Source organism: Panthera uncia, assembly GCF_023721935.1.
Source record: "Panthera uncia isolate 11264 chromosome E2 unlocalized genomic scaffold, Puncia_PCG_1.0 HiC_scaffold_19, whole genome shotgun sequence".
NCBI classification, from domain to species: domain Eukaryota; kingdom Metazoa; phylum Chordata; class Mammalia; order Carnivora; family Felidae; genus Panthera; species Panthera uncia.
In genome coordinates, this window is record NW_026057588.1 from 10769358 (window position 1) to 10787850 (window position 18493).

The window sequence follows — 18493 nt, forward strand, 5'->3', positions numbered from 1 at the left end:
CTAAATAAAAAAAACCAGGGGCACTTGGCTGGCTCAGTCAGTGGAGTATGCGACTCCTGATCTCAGGGATTGCGAGTTCCAGCCCCACGTTGGGAGAAGAACCTACTTAAAAAAACAAAACAAACAAACAAAAAACCCCCAGCATTTATACGAATCAACATGTAAAAGGATCACCACCAATAGAGTAATGATGACTGATGGTTATCCTTAGGTGATTTTTACTTTCTTCTTAAGGCTTTTTGTTTTGAATTTTTTTTGTTTTTAAATTTTTTTTAATGTTTATTTATTTTTGAGAGAGAGACAGCATGAGCAGGGGAGGGGCAGAGAGAGAGGGAGACACAGAATCCAAAGCAGGCTCCAGGCTCCGCCCTGTCAGCACAGAGGCCAAAGCGGGGCTCAAACCCATGAACCGTGAGATCATGACCTGAGCTGAAGTCAAACGCTTACCCGACTGAGCCACCCAGGCGCGCCTTTTTTTTGTCTTTTAATGAACAAAAGAAAAGCCCCAAACAAAATTGTAGCAGATTGCTAAATGTTTCCCAATATCTGTCTTCCCCTTTTGTCTCAAAAAGAGAACTCCTAAATAAAGACTACAATTCCAGCCTCGCTAACAGCTAGAAATGGAGAAAAGGTGAAGTCCTGGCCAATAAAATGTAAACACCGTGTATTGTGCTGGGCTTTGGAGGAGTGTCCTTAAAGAGAAAGAATAGGCCTCCTTGATTTCTGCTTCCCTCCTAGAATGTGAATGTGATGGCTGGATCTTCAGCAGCCACCCTGGGCCATGCAGACGAGGGGCAAAACCTATTGACGGTAGAAAAAAGGCAGGTGGGAATCTGGGTTGCAGAAGATGACAGAATCCTGGTTTTCCTATGTCTGGAATAGCACATGAGAGAGAAATAAACAACTTCTAAAAAAACTTGTGTTAATTCAGGTCTCTCAGACACCTGCTGCTGTGTAATTATTAAATGAGACAGGAACTTATTAATTACCGGTATGAAAAGCAATATAGCAGAGGTTAAGGGCTCAGCCTCTAGTTTGCAATACCCGGACCTGAAGCCCAGCTCTGCCTCTTACCAACTGTGTGACCTCAGGCAAGACTTAACCTCTCCAGGCCTCTGTCTCCTCAACAGTGAAAATGGGGATAATAACACTACCTACCCTGTAGGGTTGTTTATAAGCATTAAATGCATGAACATAACTCTGTACCCGTATCCGTCTATAAGTACGTATGCATGCACACCCATGATATGTATACGTCACCGAGAACGAAGCCTGATACACAGCCAGTAAGTACTTTAAAAGTGTTAGATGTTATTAGTTTCATCATAGGAAAAAGGCAGACAAAATTCTTTGGAATGGAAAACTACCACCAGGGAATCTTAGCGCGGGTGGGCCCCAAACCACACGGAAGGGCATGATTGGGCAGAGAGGCTTGTCTTTGCCTGTAGCAGCTACGGAGCCCTGGGGTCTGGGGTCTCAGGGGCGATGGCCCAGCTGAGCCATCTGTTGCCTCCGCAAGAAGTCTCTGACGCACCCGGCTGAGGAAGGTCTGGAGCTGGCGATCTCTGGGGAACCCTCCGCCTCCAAGAGAGGATCCCGTCCTGGTTAATGATGCCGAGGGAGTGTGTGGGAGCAGGGATGCCCACCAGCAGCTCTGCCCCGGCTTAGTGTGGCCTCAGGAGTCCCACCCCTCCTCCGGGCTCCTGGAGGAAGCCCCATGTGTAAAAGGAGGTAGACTGGACCAGACGTTTTTGGAGAAGTCCAGATCCCTCGTCTCCTGAACAGCACCCGTGTGTACCTGTACACCCACAGTTTTGTGGGTCCTCTCAGACGGCTCGTGGACACACCCCTCCATCCACACATCCCAGGCCAGGAAGTCCTACCCTACAACAACAGGCCTGGAGGGGACTGGCGTTCACCTGATGCTTTTCAGCCTACCGGAGTAAGCAAATAAAAGAGACAGTAAATCTTCTCTCCCACCCCACGTCCGTACCCTGCATTCACGGGTTCATAAGGGTGTTAAGTACATGAAAAGTCAAATAATGAAAACTCTCCACCCCATCCATCTATCCACACAGTGCCCATCACATCCCATCCCCCACTCCAGGTAACCACTGGCATCGTGGGGACGCGCCGAAAACTGGACTCCACTCTCCCCAAAAAAGTCCATTCTTATGCCATCTGCTTGAAGTTTTGAAGAATTCACAGGCCCCTGAACACAAACCCTGGACCCCACCTTAAGAATTCCAGTTAAGGGGCACCTGGGTGGCGCAGTCGGTTAAGCGGCCGACTTCAGCTCAGGTCACGATCTCGCGGTCCGTGAGTTCGAGCCCCGCGTGGGGCTCTGTGCTGACGGCTCAGAGCCTGGAGCCTGTTTCGGATTCTGTGTCTCCCTCTCTCTCTACCCCTCCCCTGTTCATGCTCTGTCTCTCTGTGTCTCAAAAATAAATAAACGTTAAAAAAATTTTTTTTACAAAGAATTCCAGTTGAGGGGCACCTGGGTGGCTCAGTTGGTCAAGCGTCTGACTTCGGCTCAGGTCATGATCTCACCGTTCAGGAGTTCAAGCCCCACATTGGGCCCTGTGCTGACAGCTCGGAGCCTGGGACCTGCTTGGGATTCTGTGTCTCCCTCTCTCTCTCTGCCCCTCTCCTGCTTGCTTTCTGTTTCTCTCTCTCTCTCTCAAAAATAAATAAACATTAAAAAAAAAAAAAAGAATTCCAGGCGACATGGTCTCCAGGCACCCACCCCGGCTAACGTTTGGTGCTGCCTGGTTCTAAGGAAGGAAATGAGCCTAAGCTATGACCATATTAAAAAATGTGTATCTGAAGGGGAAGCGGCCGTATGCACTGATGTGGGAAGATTCTAAGATATGTTGTTAATGAAAAAAATCAAGGTGCCGAACTGGGGAAAATAGGCTACTCTTATGTAAAAGTGAAGGGAAAGATAAAAATAATCTTTATTCACAGCTGCTTGGAGCACGCAATAAGGAAGAGGATACGGAAGAAAATTCTAGGTTCTAACTGGACCCGGTGGGGAAGAGTGGAACAGAGAAGGAATGGAGGGAACAGAGGCCGCAGTGGAAGAAGCTTGGGTGCATGTCAGGGATGGCGCCCAAGTGTCTGGGCGGAACAGTGGGGAATTTCCTTCCTGCAGAGCCTCCCCGCATCCTGGGTGACATCCTTGGAAGACACTAGGCAGGCAGGCCTGTCCCACACCCAAATGTGACTGGTGACTGTCTGGGATTGTGGGCTGCTTTTTTTTTTTGTTTTTTAAGCTGCTTCTCTTTATATTAGCTCAGTTTTTTAACCCTCAGAAACAAAAGCAACCCTGGCCAATTCTGAGCGGGTGCTAGCTCCCGCTGTCTCCAGTTGACAGAGACCTCCTGGCACCCCGTCATGACCTGCGAACTGTCAGGATTCCCTGCTCTGAGACGGAAACTCAGGCACGAGAGGGTATTTCGGCCAGCGAAGGCACACGGCAGGGAGGCGGGGGGCCCGAGGTGTCGGAGGGCACCTGCCCCCCTCCACGTTTCAGCAGCCGAGCCTCTGGTTTGGACATGCGGGCCGTTCCCCATTTTCCTCTATTTTGAACAACTGTCTATGAGCATCTTCACATAGCGTCACCTCAGGCAAACCGCGGGTGTGCGTTTATAGGACGGCCACCAATCCTAACACACTTCTGTGTGACTTCCCTCTCTCTGTGCATCTGTACCGTTTGAATTTGCTTTCTACAGGAAGCGTGTATTACTAATGAGTTTCGAGGGGAAAACGAGGACGACGGCATGGAGGAGACAAGCAGCTGACCCACCCCCACCACCTTCGCCCCCCAGGAACAGAACCCCCAGCTTTCTACGGGGCGCTCGGTTTCCCAGAAGAAAGATCACATTTCCCAGGCTCCCTTGCGGCAGGCCACAGCCCCATAAGGACGTACTGGCCAAGGGGAGGACTGTTTTAAACAACTCTGCTACGCAAGGATGTGGCGAAAGGAACCCTCGCGCGCTGCTGGTGAGAATGCAAACTGGTGCAGCCACTGTGGAAAACAGTACGAACTGCCCGACGATCCAGAAACTGCACTAGTGAGTATATACCCCCAAGATACAAATACGTTAATTCAAGGGGATACATGCACCCCGATGTCATAGCAGCATTGTTTATACTAGCCAAATTAGGGAAGCAGCCCACGTGTCCATTAACAGGTAAGTGGATAAAGATGAGATACACACACACACACACACACACACACACACACACACGTAAACAGATTCTTATCCAGACATAAAAAAGAACAAAATCTTGCCGTTTGCAGTGACATGGAGCTATAGGTTATCATACTAAGCAAAGTAAGTCAGAGAAGGGCAAATACCATAAGATTTCACTCATATGTAGAATTTAAGAAACAAAATAAGGGACGCCTGGGTGGCTCAGTCGGTTAAGCGTCCGACTTTGGCTCAAGTCATGATCTCACAGTCCGTGAGTTCGAGCCCCATGTCGGGCTCTGTGCTGACAGCCCAGAGCCTGGAGCCTGCTTCAGATTCTATGTCTCCCTCTCTCTCTGATCCTCCCCCGTTCATGCTGTGTCTCTCTGTCTCAAAAATAAATAAATGATAAAAAAATAAACAAAACAAATGAGTAAGAAGGAAAAAAAAAAGAGACAGAGAGATAAACCAAGAAAGAGAGTCTTAACTCTAGAGAACAAACTGATGGGGAAGTGGGTGGGGGAAGGGGGAAACAGGTGATGAGGATTAAGGAGTGCATTTGATGCGATGAGCTGCGGCGGATGTATTAAGTCTGGAATCACTGTATCGTACACCCAAAGACAATATTACATGTATGTTACCTATACCCAAATTTAAATAAAACCTTATTAACAGGGGCACCTCGGTGGCTCAGTCGGTTGAGCGTCCAACTTCGGCTCAGGTCGTGATCTCGCGGTTCACGAGTTTGAGCCCCACGTGGGGCTCTGTGCCGACAGCTCAGAGCCTGGAGCCTGCTTTGGATTCTGTGCCTCCCTCTCTCTTTGCCCCTCCCCCATGCTTGCTCTCTCTCTCTCTCCCTCTCTCTCTCTCTCAAAAATAAATAAACATTAGGGGCTCCTGGGTGGCTCAGTTGGTTGAGCATCTGACTTCGGCGTGGGTCATGATCTCACGGTTCGTGAGTTCGAGCCCCGCATCAGGCTCTGTGCTGACAGCTCAGAGCCTGGAGCCTGCTTCAAATTCTGTCTCTCTCTCTGTCTCTCTCTCTCTCTCTCTCTCTGCCCCTCCCCCACTCACACTCTGTCTCTCTCTCTCTCTCTCAAAAATAAATAGAAACATTAAAAAAAATTTTTTTTAAACCTAATAACAAATTAAATAAACAACTTTGCCACGGAATTTCTTATAGTTGATAAGGAGAGAAAGTGCCTGCCTAAATGCATGGCCTGTCTCTTGAACATTTTGCTGAAATACCTCTCTGGAAAGAAAAAGAAATGTCTGTTTTGCAAATGGGCAAAAAGGGCCCAGATCAGAGAAGGGAGACTGTCACCAGGTCTAGGTGGGCAGTCATAGAACTCAGCCTCAGACAGATCTCCCTGACCCCACTCAGCTTCTCTCCAGGGCCTTGGTCACAGGCCAGGTTTCCAGAAGGCAAGCCCTGTGCTCCCACTACCCAGGAATCGGCCACATGAAGGCACACATAAAAAGACCACCACCAGCCAGGCACAAAAGGACAGCCTGTATGACTCCACTTAAACGTGGTAAGTGTAACAGTCGAGTTCAGAGAGATGGAACGTATACAATGATGGGCGCCAGGGGTTGTTACAGCGGGGGTTTGTGCTGACTGGGGTTGTTAGTGCTTGATGGATACAGAGTTTCTCTCTGGGGAGATGAAGTTCTGGACATGCATGGGAGTGACTGTTACAACTGTGCACTGGCATATTTTATGTAGTAATGTACATGTTGTGGCTAAACTACGCCCCCCCACCCTAAAATTCATAAGTTGAAGTTCTAACCCCGAGTACAGTCACCCCCAGTGAGTGTATTGGGAGATCCAGCCTTTAAAGAGGTGGCTGAAGCTAAGTGATGCCACTGGGCAGACCCCAATCCGATATGACCAGTGTCCTTATAAGAAGAGGGGATTAGGACACAGACACACACAGTGCAAAGACCCTGTAGGCACACAGAACATGGCCATCTACAAGCCAGGGAAAGACCTTGGAAGAAACCTCTATCATGGTGACACCTTGATCTCAGACCTGTAGCCTCCAGAACTGTGAGAAAATACATTTCTGTTGTTTACAGCCCCCAGTCTGAGCTATCTGTTACAGCAGCCCTAGCAATTTAACATAGTATATTTAGCCAGCCTGGCTGGCTCAGTTGGTGGAGTGTGCAACTCTTGATCTCAGAATTGTGAGTTCAAGCCCTGCGCTGGGTCTAGTGATTATTTAAAAATAAAATCTTGGGGCGCCTGGGTGGCTCAGTCGGTTAAGAGTCCGACTTCGGCTCAGGTCATGATCTCGTAGCTTGTGGGTTCGAGCCCCGTGTCGGGCTCTGTGCTGACAGCTTGGAGCCTGGAGCCTGCTTTGGATTCTGTGTCTCCTTCTCTCTCTGCTCCTCTCCCACTTGTGCTCTATCAAAAATAAATAAACGTTTAAAAAAATATATATCTTTACAAATAAAATCTTAGGGGCGCCTGGGTGGCTCAGTCGGTTAGGCGTCCGACTTTGGCTCAGGTCATGATCTCACAGCTCGTGAGTGCGAGCCCTGCGTCGGGCTCTGTGCTAATAGCTCGCAGCCTAGAGCCCGTTTCGGATTCTGTGTCTCCCTCTCTCTCTGCCCGTAACCTACTCGCATTCTGTCTCTGTCTCTCTCAAAAATAAATAAAACATTTAAAAGAATAATTAAAAAAAAAAAAAAAATCTTAAAAGGGGCGTGGGGTGGCTCAGTTGGTTGAGTGGCCAACTCTTGATTTCGGCTCAGGTCATGATCTCACGGATCGTGGGTTCGAGCCCTGCACCGGGCTCTGCGCTGACAGCACGGACCGTGCTTGGCATTGTCTGCCTCCCTCTCTCTCTGCCCCTCCCCTGCTCTCTCTCTCTCTCTCTCCCAAAAATAAATAAACATTTAAAGCAAATAAAATAAAATCTCAAAAAAGACATATAGGCGTGCCTGGTGGGCTCAGTCAGGAGAACATGTGGCTCTTGATCTCGGGGTTGTAAGTTCGAGCCCCACATGGGGTATGGAGACTACTTATAACAACAACAGCATATTTTACCACAGTAAAAGAAAACCCTAGTCACCACCGATGGTTATGCCCGGTGGCTTTTTCCTTTCTTATGTTTTACGTGAACTTTTTTCGATGACCAGAAGCAGCCCCACCTGCTCACCTGAACAGCACCCCTTTGATGACCTGCCAGGCATTGGGCGCTGGCTGGGGTGCTGGGTTCCGGGGCTGGGTCTCCGCCCGCGGGTCCCTCCCGATGCTGCCGTTGCTGGCCACCTGCAGGAAACGGAGACCAGGTGAGGAGGGAGGGTGTCGCCTGAGGCACCCCTGCGTGCCAAGGCCCGGCACAGGGCTGAGCACAGAGTGGTGCCTGATCAAAAACTGGAGAACATTTCGGGGCGCCCGGGGGGCTCAGTCGGTTGAGCGTCCGACTTCGGCTCAGGCCATGATCTCACGGTTTGTGAGTTTGAGCCCCCGCATCTGGCTCTGTGCTGACAGCTCGGAGCCTGGAGCCTGCTTCGGATCCCGCGCCTCCCTCTTTCTCTCTCCCTTTTCTCGCTCTCTGTCTCTCTCTCTCTCTCTCTCAAAAATAAATAAACATTAAGAAAAAAACATTTAAAGAACTGGAGAACGGATGAATACAGTCACCCAGGAAGGGTGGTATATCTTGCTCCTTCAAGACAAAAACGCTTCCCCGAAACCTACTCCGTGCTGGTGACACCGAGGTGACGGAGACAGCCCTGTACTGCCCTCCTGGGGAATCACAGTCCAGTGGGGGGAGCTAAAGAGTCCCCAGATAGGGATGATCCAGAGCAGACAGGGCTGGGATGTAGGATGATAGAGGGGGCATCTGGTCCAGCCTAGAGGTCAGGGAGGGCTTCCTGGAAGAAGGAACACTGGAGCTAAGACTTAAAACATAACAAAGAGATAATGCAGAGGAGACAGTGAGGGAAGCAGCCGGTACAGAAATGAAGGGGAGAGATACTATCTGACTCTGAGGACTGTCCACTGCTCCCTGAAGCCAGAGCCCAGGATGCAAGGGACAATGCAGGCTGGGGGGACAATGCAGCATGGTGACAAGTGCTAGATCCCATAAGGCTTGGGTTTATCTAAAAGGGTCTACCCTGGGCAAACAGTTCCGAAGGCCTCCTCGGTGGCCGGCCCTGTGCGGGGCCTTGTCCCTCCAGGGGCTCCTTATCCAGCAGGAGACAGACACAGAGAAACACAGCCAGAGTGTGAGCCACGCCACTGTGAGCCACTGGTACACACTACCCCATGAGGCCACGACTAGGAATGTTTCCATTCAGCAGCCGGGCAGATGGAGGCTCGGGCAGGCGAATCCACTAGTCTGGGTGGCTCAGGAAGGAAAAGGGCAGCAGGGTGACAAGGGGGTGTCAGGCAGGGCTTCCTAGAGCAACCTTCACTCAGAAACAGAAGCTCAGAAGCAGAGAATGTCATGTCAGGAAGGGCCCAAGGCGGGGATGTCTTCCCACCCCTCTCCTTGCACCTGCTGGCTCCCGGATCCTGTCCTCTTCCTCCTCCCAGCTCTGTCCCCTCACCGCTCAGCCTTCAAGAGGCAGGACCAGGACTGTCATGGTCACCGTGAGGCAGGAGCACTGCCCAGCACAGAGCAGGGGCTCAACAAACACCTGTGGAATCAACATGTGTTCCCTGAAGGGCTTGCCCGCATCACCCAGGCCTCCCCCCACCACAGCCCCGAGCCCACCCCTCTCTGTCATTCATCACCCCCTGTCCCCTTCGGCAGGAGTTCCTCCCTGTATCTACCAACATGCAGGACAGTACCGTGGTACCAGGTAGGGGCTCTAGGGCCCCACAGTTCCTGACTGTGAGATCTTGGGCACGTCACTTCCCCTCTCTGACCCAGAGGCCAGGTTGTGAAAATACTGGTATGTTTCAGACAGAAAAGATTTCCTTCATGTGTGAAAAATGGACTTCCTGAGCATCTACTGTGCACCAGGCTCAGTACTAGGCAGTGGCCACGCAGCTCTGGGCCCTGCCCTCACGGAGCTCAGGGTCTAGAACAAAACACACCCACGGAACAGCCAACAGGACCGTTCAAGCTGGTAAACAGGAAACAAAAGTGCTCTGGAGGAAACAAGCAGGGACACATGATGCCTACTGGGGTGGGGAAGGGGACCCACTCTGGATTAGGTGGTCAGGAGCCTGCCTGAGGAGCTGTTGTTGACATTTGGGTGAAGGGCATGCTGGGAGGACAGCTTCACGGAAGGGGTTGGCTGGGGGCAGGCAAGGTCAGAGACAGGCACGGGGTCCCCTTATTCAGGCTCGGCCTTGCTCCCGGGAGCGCTGGGGGCCAAGTAAGTGCTTCCAGCAGCTGTGCGCTGATTCTCAGGGTCAAGAGACAGAAGGTGAGGGCCAGGCCAGGATTTGAACCCATGTCTGGCTGACTCCCAGGTCTGTTCTCTTACCCGCACGGGTGGACAAGCTGGCTGGAAACCCTCCCACAGAAAGGCAGAGAAGTGCAGTGAGATGCCACTTCACTATGCTGGCCACAGTCAAAAGGACGGACAATCACAAGTGTTGACGAGGGTGTGGAGGAAACTGGGCCGGTGGGGAGATGGGGTTGCGGCTTTGAAAGATGCAGCAGAGCATTAATAAGTGAAATGTGCACCTGCCATACAAACCCCACTTCTCGGTCTCTACCCAAGAGAAAGGAGAACACACACACACACACACACACACACACACACACACACACATACGGGAAAGCTTATGTGCAAATGTTCACAGGGGCGTTATTTGTAACAGCCAAAAACAACCCAAAGGCCCCTCCACCTTGATGAATGAACCTGGTGTATCCATACACACAATGGAATGCTACTCAGCAATAAAAAGGAGCCCAACTGGGGGCAGAGAGTGGCTGCAAGAGGAAACCGGAATGTTCTGACTGGATGCAGACAGGACGGTGGCGATGGGGGTGCCGCACAATTGCCAAACTGGACTAAAAGCCACTGAACTCCATACTGACAACAGGTGAATGTTGTTGTATCTGTTGTAGCTCAAAAGAAAGGCAACTTCCCTGTGGCTCCCACTTCCCTGGGAGTAAAGGCGAAGTCTTCATGTTGATCCCTAAGCCCTGGCCTGATCTGGCCCCTTCCATGCCTCTCTACTCTTATTCATTGGGTCCAGCCACAAGGCCTCCTCGCTGTTCCTTAGTAGGACCAGGCACCTCCCACCTCAGGGCCTTTGCACTGGCAGTTCCCTTTACCCAAGAGGCTTCCTGCTGACCCTGTATCTGCATGCCTCCCTCCCTCGTCTTCTTCAAGTCTTTGTTCAAATGTCACCTCCTCAGAGAGGCCTTCCCAGACTACCTTGTTTAAATTGCAACCCTCAGGGGCGCCTGGATGGCTCAGTCGGTTAAGCATCTGACTTTGACTCAGGTCATGATCTCACGGTTCGTGAGTTCGAGCCCCGCGTCGGGCTCTGTGCTGACAGCTCAGAGCCTGGAGCCCGTTTCAGATTCTGTGTCTCTCTCTGCCCCTCCCCTGCTCATGCTCTGTCTCTCTGTCTCAAAAATAAATAAATGTTAAAAAAAAAATTATTAAAATAAATAAATTGCAACCCTCTTACTCACCCCTCACTTCTTATCTCCTTCTCCAGCTTTACCCTGTCCATGGGACTTATCACCACCTGACCTGCTATATTCATTGTACTCCTGTCCATTCTTTCACCCCCACCCCCCGGACCCTTAGACAGAACATGAGCTCCAAAAGGGCAGGGACTCTGTTCTGTTCACAGCTGTATCCCCAGCATGAGCCTGGAGCCTGGCAAGTAGTGGGGACTCAGTATACATTAGCTGAAGGAATGAAGGGCAGGGCTCTGAGCCGTGTTTGGGCCTCTGGCTGGCAGGAGCATGACACGGCCAAGGGTCCGCCCCCTCAGTGCTAGGCCCCACAGGCTGGGGAGGGTGTGATGTCCTTGCACACAGTAGTGACTAAGACACAGTTCCTCCTCTGGGACCCACACATCCAATCTCACACAATCCCCAGAAACACTGGCTTAGGGGCCCAGAAGCAGCTGAGACCATCAGCCTGGGCTGGAGTATGAAGACCGGCTTTCAAGCACATCTTCACCAACTGCCTTGGTCCACCGTGGGAACTCCATCTCGGCCCAGCCTCTGACTCAAGACCTGTTCATTCCACAAACACTGAGCACCTGCTCTGTGCCGGGTCCCAAGCTGGGCGGTGCAGGGGATATAGTGTTGACCCAAACAGTCCTGGTTCTGCCCTCCAAGGCCTCCCAGTCCAGGGGAAGAGACAGGCAGACAGTACAACCTAGAGTGGGCAGGGCTGGGACAGGCGAGCCCAGGGGGCTGTGGGAGCCCTGACCCAGTCTGAGAGAGTCAGAGAGGGCTTCCTAGGGGAGGGAACATCTGTGATGTACAGAACTAGTAGGGATCGATCTGGTAAAGAGGGGAGAAGTACGTGAGAAGGCCACAAGGAAAGAACAAGGCACACTCCTGGAAATAAAAGACCTTTACAGTGGCTGATGCTCCATTCACTCAGTGGTTCTCAAGCAGGGGTGATTTTGCCCCCCGGGTGGGGATACTTAGCAACATCTGGGACATTTTTGACGGCCACGACTGGGGAGAGGTACGTGTGTTACTGACATCTAGTGTGTAGAGGCCGGAGATGCTCCTGAACACCCCACAATGTGCGGGACAGCCCCTCACAGCACAGAATTAACCGACCCAAAATGTCAATAGTGCTGAGGCTGGGAAATACTAATCTATCTAGCCTGAAGAAAATTCAGACCACGCAAGGCCGTGATCTACTAAAGAATTTGCACTTTACCTTGAAGGCAAAGGAAGAAGTCTTGAAAGGTTTTAAGCAGAGGTGAGACAAAAGAAAAATCAGGGGGTCCCTGGAAGCCTGGCAATCAAGGGAACCTGAGCCCTGGTCTCTCTGACCACCCCCGATCCAGTAACCAGCAGAAACTCAGAGGGGGAAAAGATCTTTCAGCAAGACTGGGAAGTCCCTGAGGACAGGGACTCTGTCTTCGTTCTAGAGTTAACTCAACAAATATTTTCTGAGGCCGCCCCCAGGCCAGGCCCTGGTTGCAGATGCTAAGCCAGGTATGTGGGGCTCAGTCACCAAATCTCATCTGGGTGGCCTCCCCAGGTGATATTATTTGCTCTTCCTCTGGGCTCCCTCAGTCCCTGGCACAGACTTTTGTCACCACCCTAGTCATTCAGGACTATAATTCTTTACATGTCAATCTTCTCTCCCACTCCACTGATGGCAGGGGCATGGCTGGAACCATCTTTGTGACCCATCACATGGCCGGCCATCCTGTGCAACCCCTGCACTTATCACTGGAGAAATAAAGGCCCAAAGAAGGCAAGGAACTTGTCCAAGGTCACATAGAAAGTCAACTTCATTCTTCCCTCTCAACCTGCACCTCCTCTCCCCGGTGCTGCCTCCCACATGTCAGTGACATCCCAGTGGGTGGGTCGACAGCACCTTGCTGTCACTCCATCCATTCCCTAAATGCCTGAAGGGTGGCTGCCTGAACAAGTATGTTCTGCAGCTCCAGTTTAGTTGAAACAGTAATGGGTCAGAAGTCACCACCACCTGGGCTAACACCACCCACCCCCTTGGATTAGTTTATGCTCAAAGCATAAACACCCTTCCCAGTCCTGACCACCCTGGGTCAGCAATGTCTGGACTGCTACACGGAATGGATCCCAAACCCAACCTGGGTGACCTTCTACAAGAGCCTTAGTCTCGCTCTTCCTTGGATTCCCGTCTGTAAAGTGGGTCTGTCGGTCTCCACCGCCCGTGCCCTTACCCACGATGACTACCTGACTTCCCCAGAGCTAGAAAACTCCCAATCAATCAATGATTGCCCACATCTCAGGCACTGCGAGAGAGACTCTGAACGCCAGTCCACTTCAAGAACGGTCTTAGAGCCTGAATCGCAGAGTCGAGAACCAGGGCGCCTGGGTAGAAGTCTGCGCCCCTCCGCGCCACTGTCTCCCGGCTCGAGCCATGAGCCTGGTGGCCGCCCAGCGCGAGCGTGCAGGGGACCCGGCGTGCAACAGGGCCCCGCTCCCCGCACCGTCCGGCCTCCAGGACTGCCCGGCCCGCCTGGGCCCGGTACTCAAGGTCCCTCTGGGCAAGGAGCCCCCAGTGCACGGGATTCCGCGAAAAGGGGCAAGACACGCCCCGTGGGAGGCCCCCCGGGTGGGGAAGAACCCCTCAGGCCCCTCTCGGCCTCCGTACCTGACCGGAGCCGCCTCCCCCGGCCGCAACCACGGCGCTGCCGGCTCCGTCCGCCTCCTGCGCCGCCGCCATCTTCCCGCTCCGGGTCCCCGCCCCCGCCGCCAGCCCCGCCCCGTCCCCGACGGCGCCAGCGCGATCGCGCGAGATTTCACACTTCGCCGGGCCCTCCAGCTACCGTATCCGGCAAGACAGCTCAAGCCACGCCTCTCAGAAGAGCCGCTTCCGGCTAAGAAAGAACCAGCCCGGCCACCGTACCCCAACCACCACCCTGCCGTACATTTGTTTTCACCTAGTAGACCGTCACCCTGCATGGAACGCCCGGACTTTCTCGGCCAGCGCATCAGCGTCCCACGGGCTCCATTCCCTTTGCTTCCTCGAGTTAATCTGCTTCTTCCATTTATGTGAAGCCTTGCAGGCCATCCTGCCTTCCTCGCTCGGCCGATTCTTCGAGTCGTTCCCGTTTTCGTGTTTCTTGAGCTTTCCCGGCCACCGTAACTCCTCAAAATGTTCTGCTCAATACACGCCTTTCGTGTGTTCAAGGAACCTCCCTGGCCGCGGTACCGAGACTCAGAGGGCGGGCCTTAGGCCAATGTCATCGCCTTCAGACCCCTCTTCCTAAAGGAACCATTTCCTCCAAGTCCCCTTAGGTTATAATTTTTCTGTGCATTCAAAGTTATTATTTCAGGGTTCTCACGGCCACCACACCTTCAAATCGGACCCTGTCGTTCCCTTTCCAACCCTTCGGGCCACCGAGTTTAGCCCGCACGCGCGTTTCCGGAGTGGTCTTTGCTTTCTAGCAATTTCGCAACTCTGGACTCGGCTTCAAGGGCTCTTAGAACTTCATTCTTTTTCTTAGCTATGTGTGTTTGTACAGTTCCAAGCCTGGACACGGGTTGAGTGACCCCTGGTCTGGGGAGGATGGTATGGAGGACGGGAAAGGACAGAAGTCTGTCAGCGGCTGTTAAGCCTTATGTATGAATGGAGTGGAGGTGTTTAAACCCTGGTTGTGCTACTGACCTTCTATACGATCCCAGACAAGTGACATTATCTCTTTGGGCCTCGGTTTCTTTTATAAACTAAGCATTTCCCTCCCGCTTTTGCCTCTCCGGGTTTTTGGAAAGACCTAGTGAGATCACCAATGTAAAGCACCTCCCCCCCCCCCCCCCCCCCCCCCACACATACACACCTGCTCTTAGCAAGTGATCAATATTGTGCACTGTTATTATGAACCTTACATATTACCCGGAAGGGAGAGTAGGCTTTGCATTGGGATTCTCCAAATAATTTATTTCTCATTTTATTGTTTACTTCCTTCACTTTCCTCTTAGTCCCAGCTCAGTAGTAATATCACCTCCTCCTGGAAACCCTCCCTGGCCCCCAGGCCGTGCCGGCACAGTCTCCTAGTCTTTCCAGATCTCAGGACTCCCCAGCTCCCCCCCCCCCCCCCATTTTGTGTTACCGCTGTCAGGGATGGGTGTGGTGGTGTGGTATGTCTTGCCGTGGGAGTGGGCGGGGAAGCCCAGGGCATTCACGGTCACTGCTCTGCCTCCAGCACTGCCCCAGGGGATGGTTGCTAAGTGAAAGGATGAAAGTCTTCGTGCAGCAGGTAGATGACACACATCTGAGAGCCAACACAAAGGCAAGAAGGAACCTTAGAGAACATCTTGCCCAGTCCACTTCTCTTCCCATATAATAAAGGTAGTGAGAACGATTCTCTAAAATTGTAGGCGCAGTCTAGGGATGAAATGAACATACTCACTAAGTCCACCAGACATGAGGCAGACTGAGATTTGCTGGCCTCTTTCTCAAAAGTGCAAAATTAGGGGCGCCTGGGTGGCTCAGTCGGTTGAGCATCCAACTTCAGCTCAGGGCATGATCTGACGGTTCATGGCTTTGAGCCCTACATCAGGCTCTCTGCTGTCAGCACAGAGTCTGCCTGGAGCCTCTGTCCACCCCTCCCCCTGCCCCTTCCCTGCTTGTGCTCGCTCTCGCTCCCAAAAATAAATAAACACTAAAAACATAAATTAATTAATTAATAATAATAAATAACAGTGCAAAATTACGTGTGTAATCTGTAATAGAGGACCACAGAAAGCCCAGGCAAGTGAAGGGCTTTGAAACTTAATCTTCTCTAGCTTCATGTAACCCCATCTTTGCTTTTAACTCTAGATATAAAAGCTCCAGTCGGCCCTCCTGTCTCATAAACTGCAGGGGCGCCTGGGTGGCTCAGTCGGTTAAGCGTCCGACTTCGGCTCAGGTCACGATCTCATGGTCCGTGAGTTCGAGCCCCGCGTCAGGCTCTGCGCTGACCGCTCAGAGCCTGGAGCCTGTTTCCGATTCTGTGTCTCCCTCTCTCTCTGACCCTCCCCCGTTCATGCTCTGTCTCTCTCTGTCTCAAAAATAAATAAACGTTAAAAATAATAATAATAATAATAAAAAACTGCAGAGTCCCGATCTGTCGGAGCTTGAGGGTCAGTGAGCTAGACTGTGACCTTAGGACCCCTGCAAAGCCCTCCCCCATTTCTGTTGAATGACCAGAAAAGTTCTTCCATTTCTATTAACTGCTAATTGAATCACCGCCCAGGGCCACTCTGCACTCCACTAGGGGGCGCCCAACACCAACCAGAGGCCGTGATTTCAGGTTCTAAGGGAGAAGAGAGCTGGAGCCCTGAACGTTTGGGTCCTGAGGAAAACGGGCTGGAGGTCCAGACTCCTGAGTCCCAGGGAGAAGAAGTCTGGGGACCCAGACTCCTGCGTTGGGAGGCAAGAGGAGTCTAGGGGCCTGGATTCTGGGGTCCTAGGGCAGTGCGACTGGGGTGGAGGCCTGAGAAAGGAAGGAGGAATCTAGGAAGGGCACCAGGATTGGTTGGAAGCAGAACTGGCCTGGGCAGTCGTTTGGTTTGGCTTGAGTCCGTGGGAAACAAGTGGACAGAGCAGGGATTGTTCCTCTAGGGTCCCCCCTCCCCATCACCCCCTGGGTTTGGCAGCCTCAGCTCTTCCCAGGCCCTGGGGACTTGGGGGCATTTCCCACAATCCCTCCCCAAGGCCCCTGTTTTCTACTAGACTCACAGCTGCCCATCCTCAGGACCTGGGAAAACTGCCCCAAGAGCACTGAAAGACTGGCTGGAGGTTAATGCCAAGCAGATTAGGAGAAACAGAGGCCCTGGATCCTCGGAGGCCAGCAGCCCCACCCCTGAGACTTGGGGGCCCCGGACCACCCTCTAGTTCCTGAGGACCCAGAAGTCCAGACCCCCAGCTTTCTGCCCAGGAGCCCCAGCGCTGTCCTCTCTGACTGTACTATCTCTGCTCTTGTACACCCTGGGCTTTTTGCCTACAATTCCCCCACTGCCCAGATACCATTTCCCAACCACTGACTGCCCCGCGGGGACCTGGGGGCCAAGCCAGCATCCTCCTCCCCGCCCCCCACTTCCCGGCATCAACAGCCCCAAACCACTGCACTGTGATGCATCCCCCCGTGACCAGCCCAGCCAGGATGCCCTCCCCTACCCCAGGGGCCTGCTCCCAGGCCCGGACCTCCTCACTTCTTCTTTTCTTCGTTGCACATAATGTTACTTGAAGTCATCTCCTTTGGTCGTCGTCCTCCTCCTCTGCTTCCTCCCTACTCCTCACCACCAGCCTCTCTGTTTGTGGCTTCAAGACAGAATAGAGCTCCTGACCCTGAGCGGGAGCTCAGGAAATGATATCGCTTATTGCTAATAAGGAGAGGGCAGCTAACAAAACATACCACAAAGCCATCATCACTCAAGCTGAGTGGAATTGGGCCAGGACCCAATGAATAGCTTTTGGAAAGACCACAGAGGGCAGGACTCTCTGTCTTTCCCCTGTAGTGTCTCCTGAGCCTAGCAGGGTCTCAATAAATACTTGTGGGACAAGTGTGTAGGAATTGTCACAGGGCATGGCTTTTACGGATCCATTCTCTTGGGTCCCAGACAAACTGGGCGCTGACTTCCTATGGTCAGCAGTGACGTCTGGGCACCAGTCTCCCCCTGTCGTAGGACCATGGGACACCTCACTGTGATGCACACTTAAAACATCAGCCCAGGGGCGCCTGGGTGGCTCAGTGGGTTGAGCGTCTGACTCCGGCTCAGGTCATGATCCCACAGCTCTGTGAGTTCGAGCCCCGCATCGGGCTCTGTGCTGACGGCTTGGAGCCTGCTTTGGATTCTGGGTCTCCCTCTCTCTCTGCCCCTAACCCACTTGCATTCTGTCTCTGTCTCTCTCAAAAATAAACACACATTAAAAAATAAATAATAAATAAATAAATAAAACATCAGCCCAGGGCCTAGAGACTGCCAGAGGCCACAGCAGGTTAGCGATGTTCATGGTCGTTTTACATGTGAGAAAGCCAGACCTTGGTGAAGGACAGTCTCTAATGTTGTTGTTGTGACGATCCAATGTTATTATTCACCTCTTTATCCCCAATGATCGAGTTAGGGCTACATACGTCCAATGGGCACTCGATAAGTGTTGGATGGACTGAATCAGTCCTGCTATCTTGGCCCTCTAAGGTCTTCGAAAAGCAACCACATGGAAGAAAATAAATGTTTGTTTGTTTGTTTGTTTTAATTTATTTATAAGAAGTCAGGCTAGCATTGGGCACAGGATGCCGCGAGCTGCTAAGAAGTGAGGGGTAGGTCGCGGGAGCCGAGGAGTCATGGGGTCTGGGCTCTCCCCTCCCCCACGGTCGGGGCCCAGCTGCTATGGGTCTCCCGTCAGCATAGAAAGTATCTGGTCAGTGAGAATCCCTGTGTAAATTCTCACAGCTGCTGTGCTTGTGCTGTACATGTCCCTGGGGAGAAAGGACAGAGGCTCTGAGCAGGGAGGAGCCCCGGGTCTTGGGCCCCAGGTCTGAGGGAGGATGAGGCTTGGGGCCCAGAATCATGTGTCCTGTGAGGGATGGTGGCTGGAACCCAAACTCCTGGATCCCCAGGTAGGACAGGGCTGGGATCTCAGAATCCAGGGTTCCGACAGAGCTCGGGGCCCAGACTCCTGGTTCCCCTGGGGGGGGGGGG

At 52.4% G+C, this 18493-nt stretch overlaps 1 protein-coding gene across 1 annotated transcript in view; it reads right to left on the bottom strand.

Annotated features, from left to right (window-relative positions):
- The window catches only part of CLPTM1 (CLPTM1 regulator of GABA type A receptor forward trafficking), a 31929-nt gene extending 18360 nt beyond the window's left edge, over nucleotides 1-13569 (bottom strand). Inside the window, exons 1-2 of the mRNA XM_049620844.1 lie at nucleotides 13461-13569; nucleotides 7361-7473 (exon numbers count right to left, since the gene is read on the bottom strand). Coding sequence (XP_049476801.1) covers nucleotides 7361-7473; nucleotides 13461-13532 — 185 coding nt within the window. The 5' untranslated portion in view covers nucleotides 13533-13569. The remainder of the gene's footprint in view (nucleotides 1-7360; nucleotides 7474-13460) is intronic.
- Nucleotides 13570-18493: the final 4924 nt, after the last annotated feature.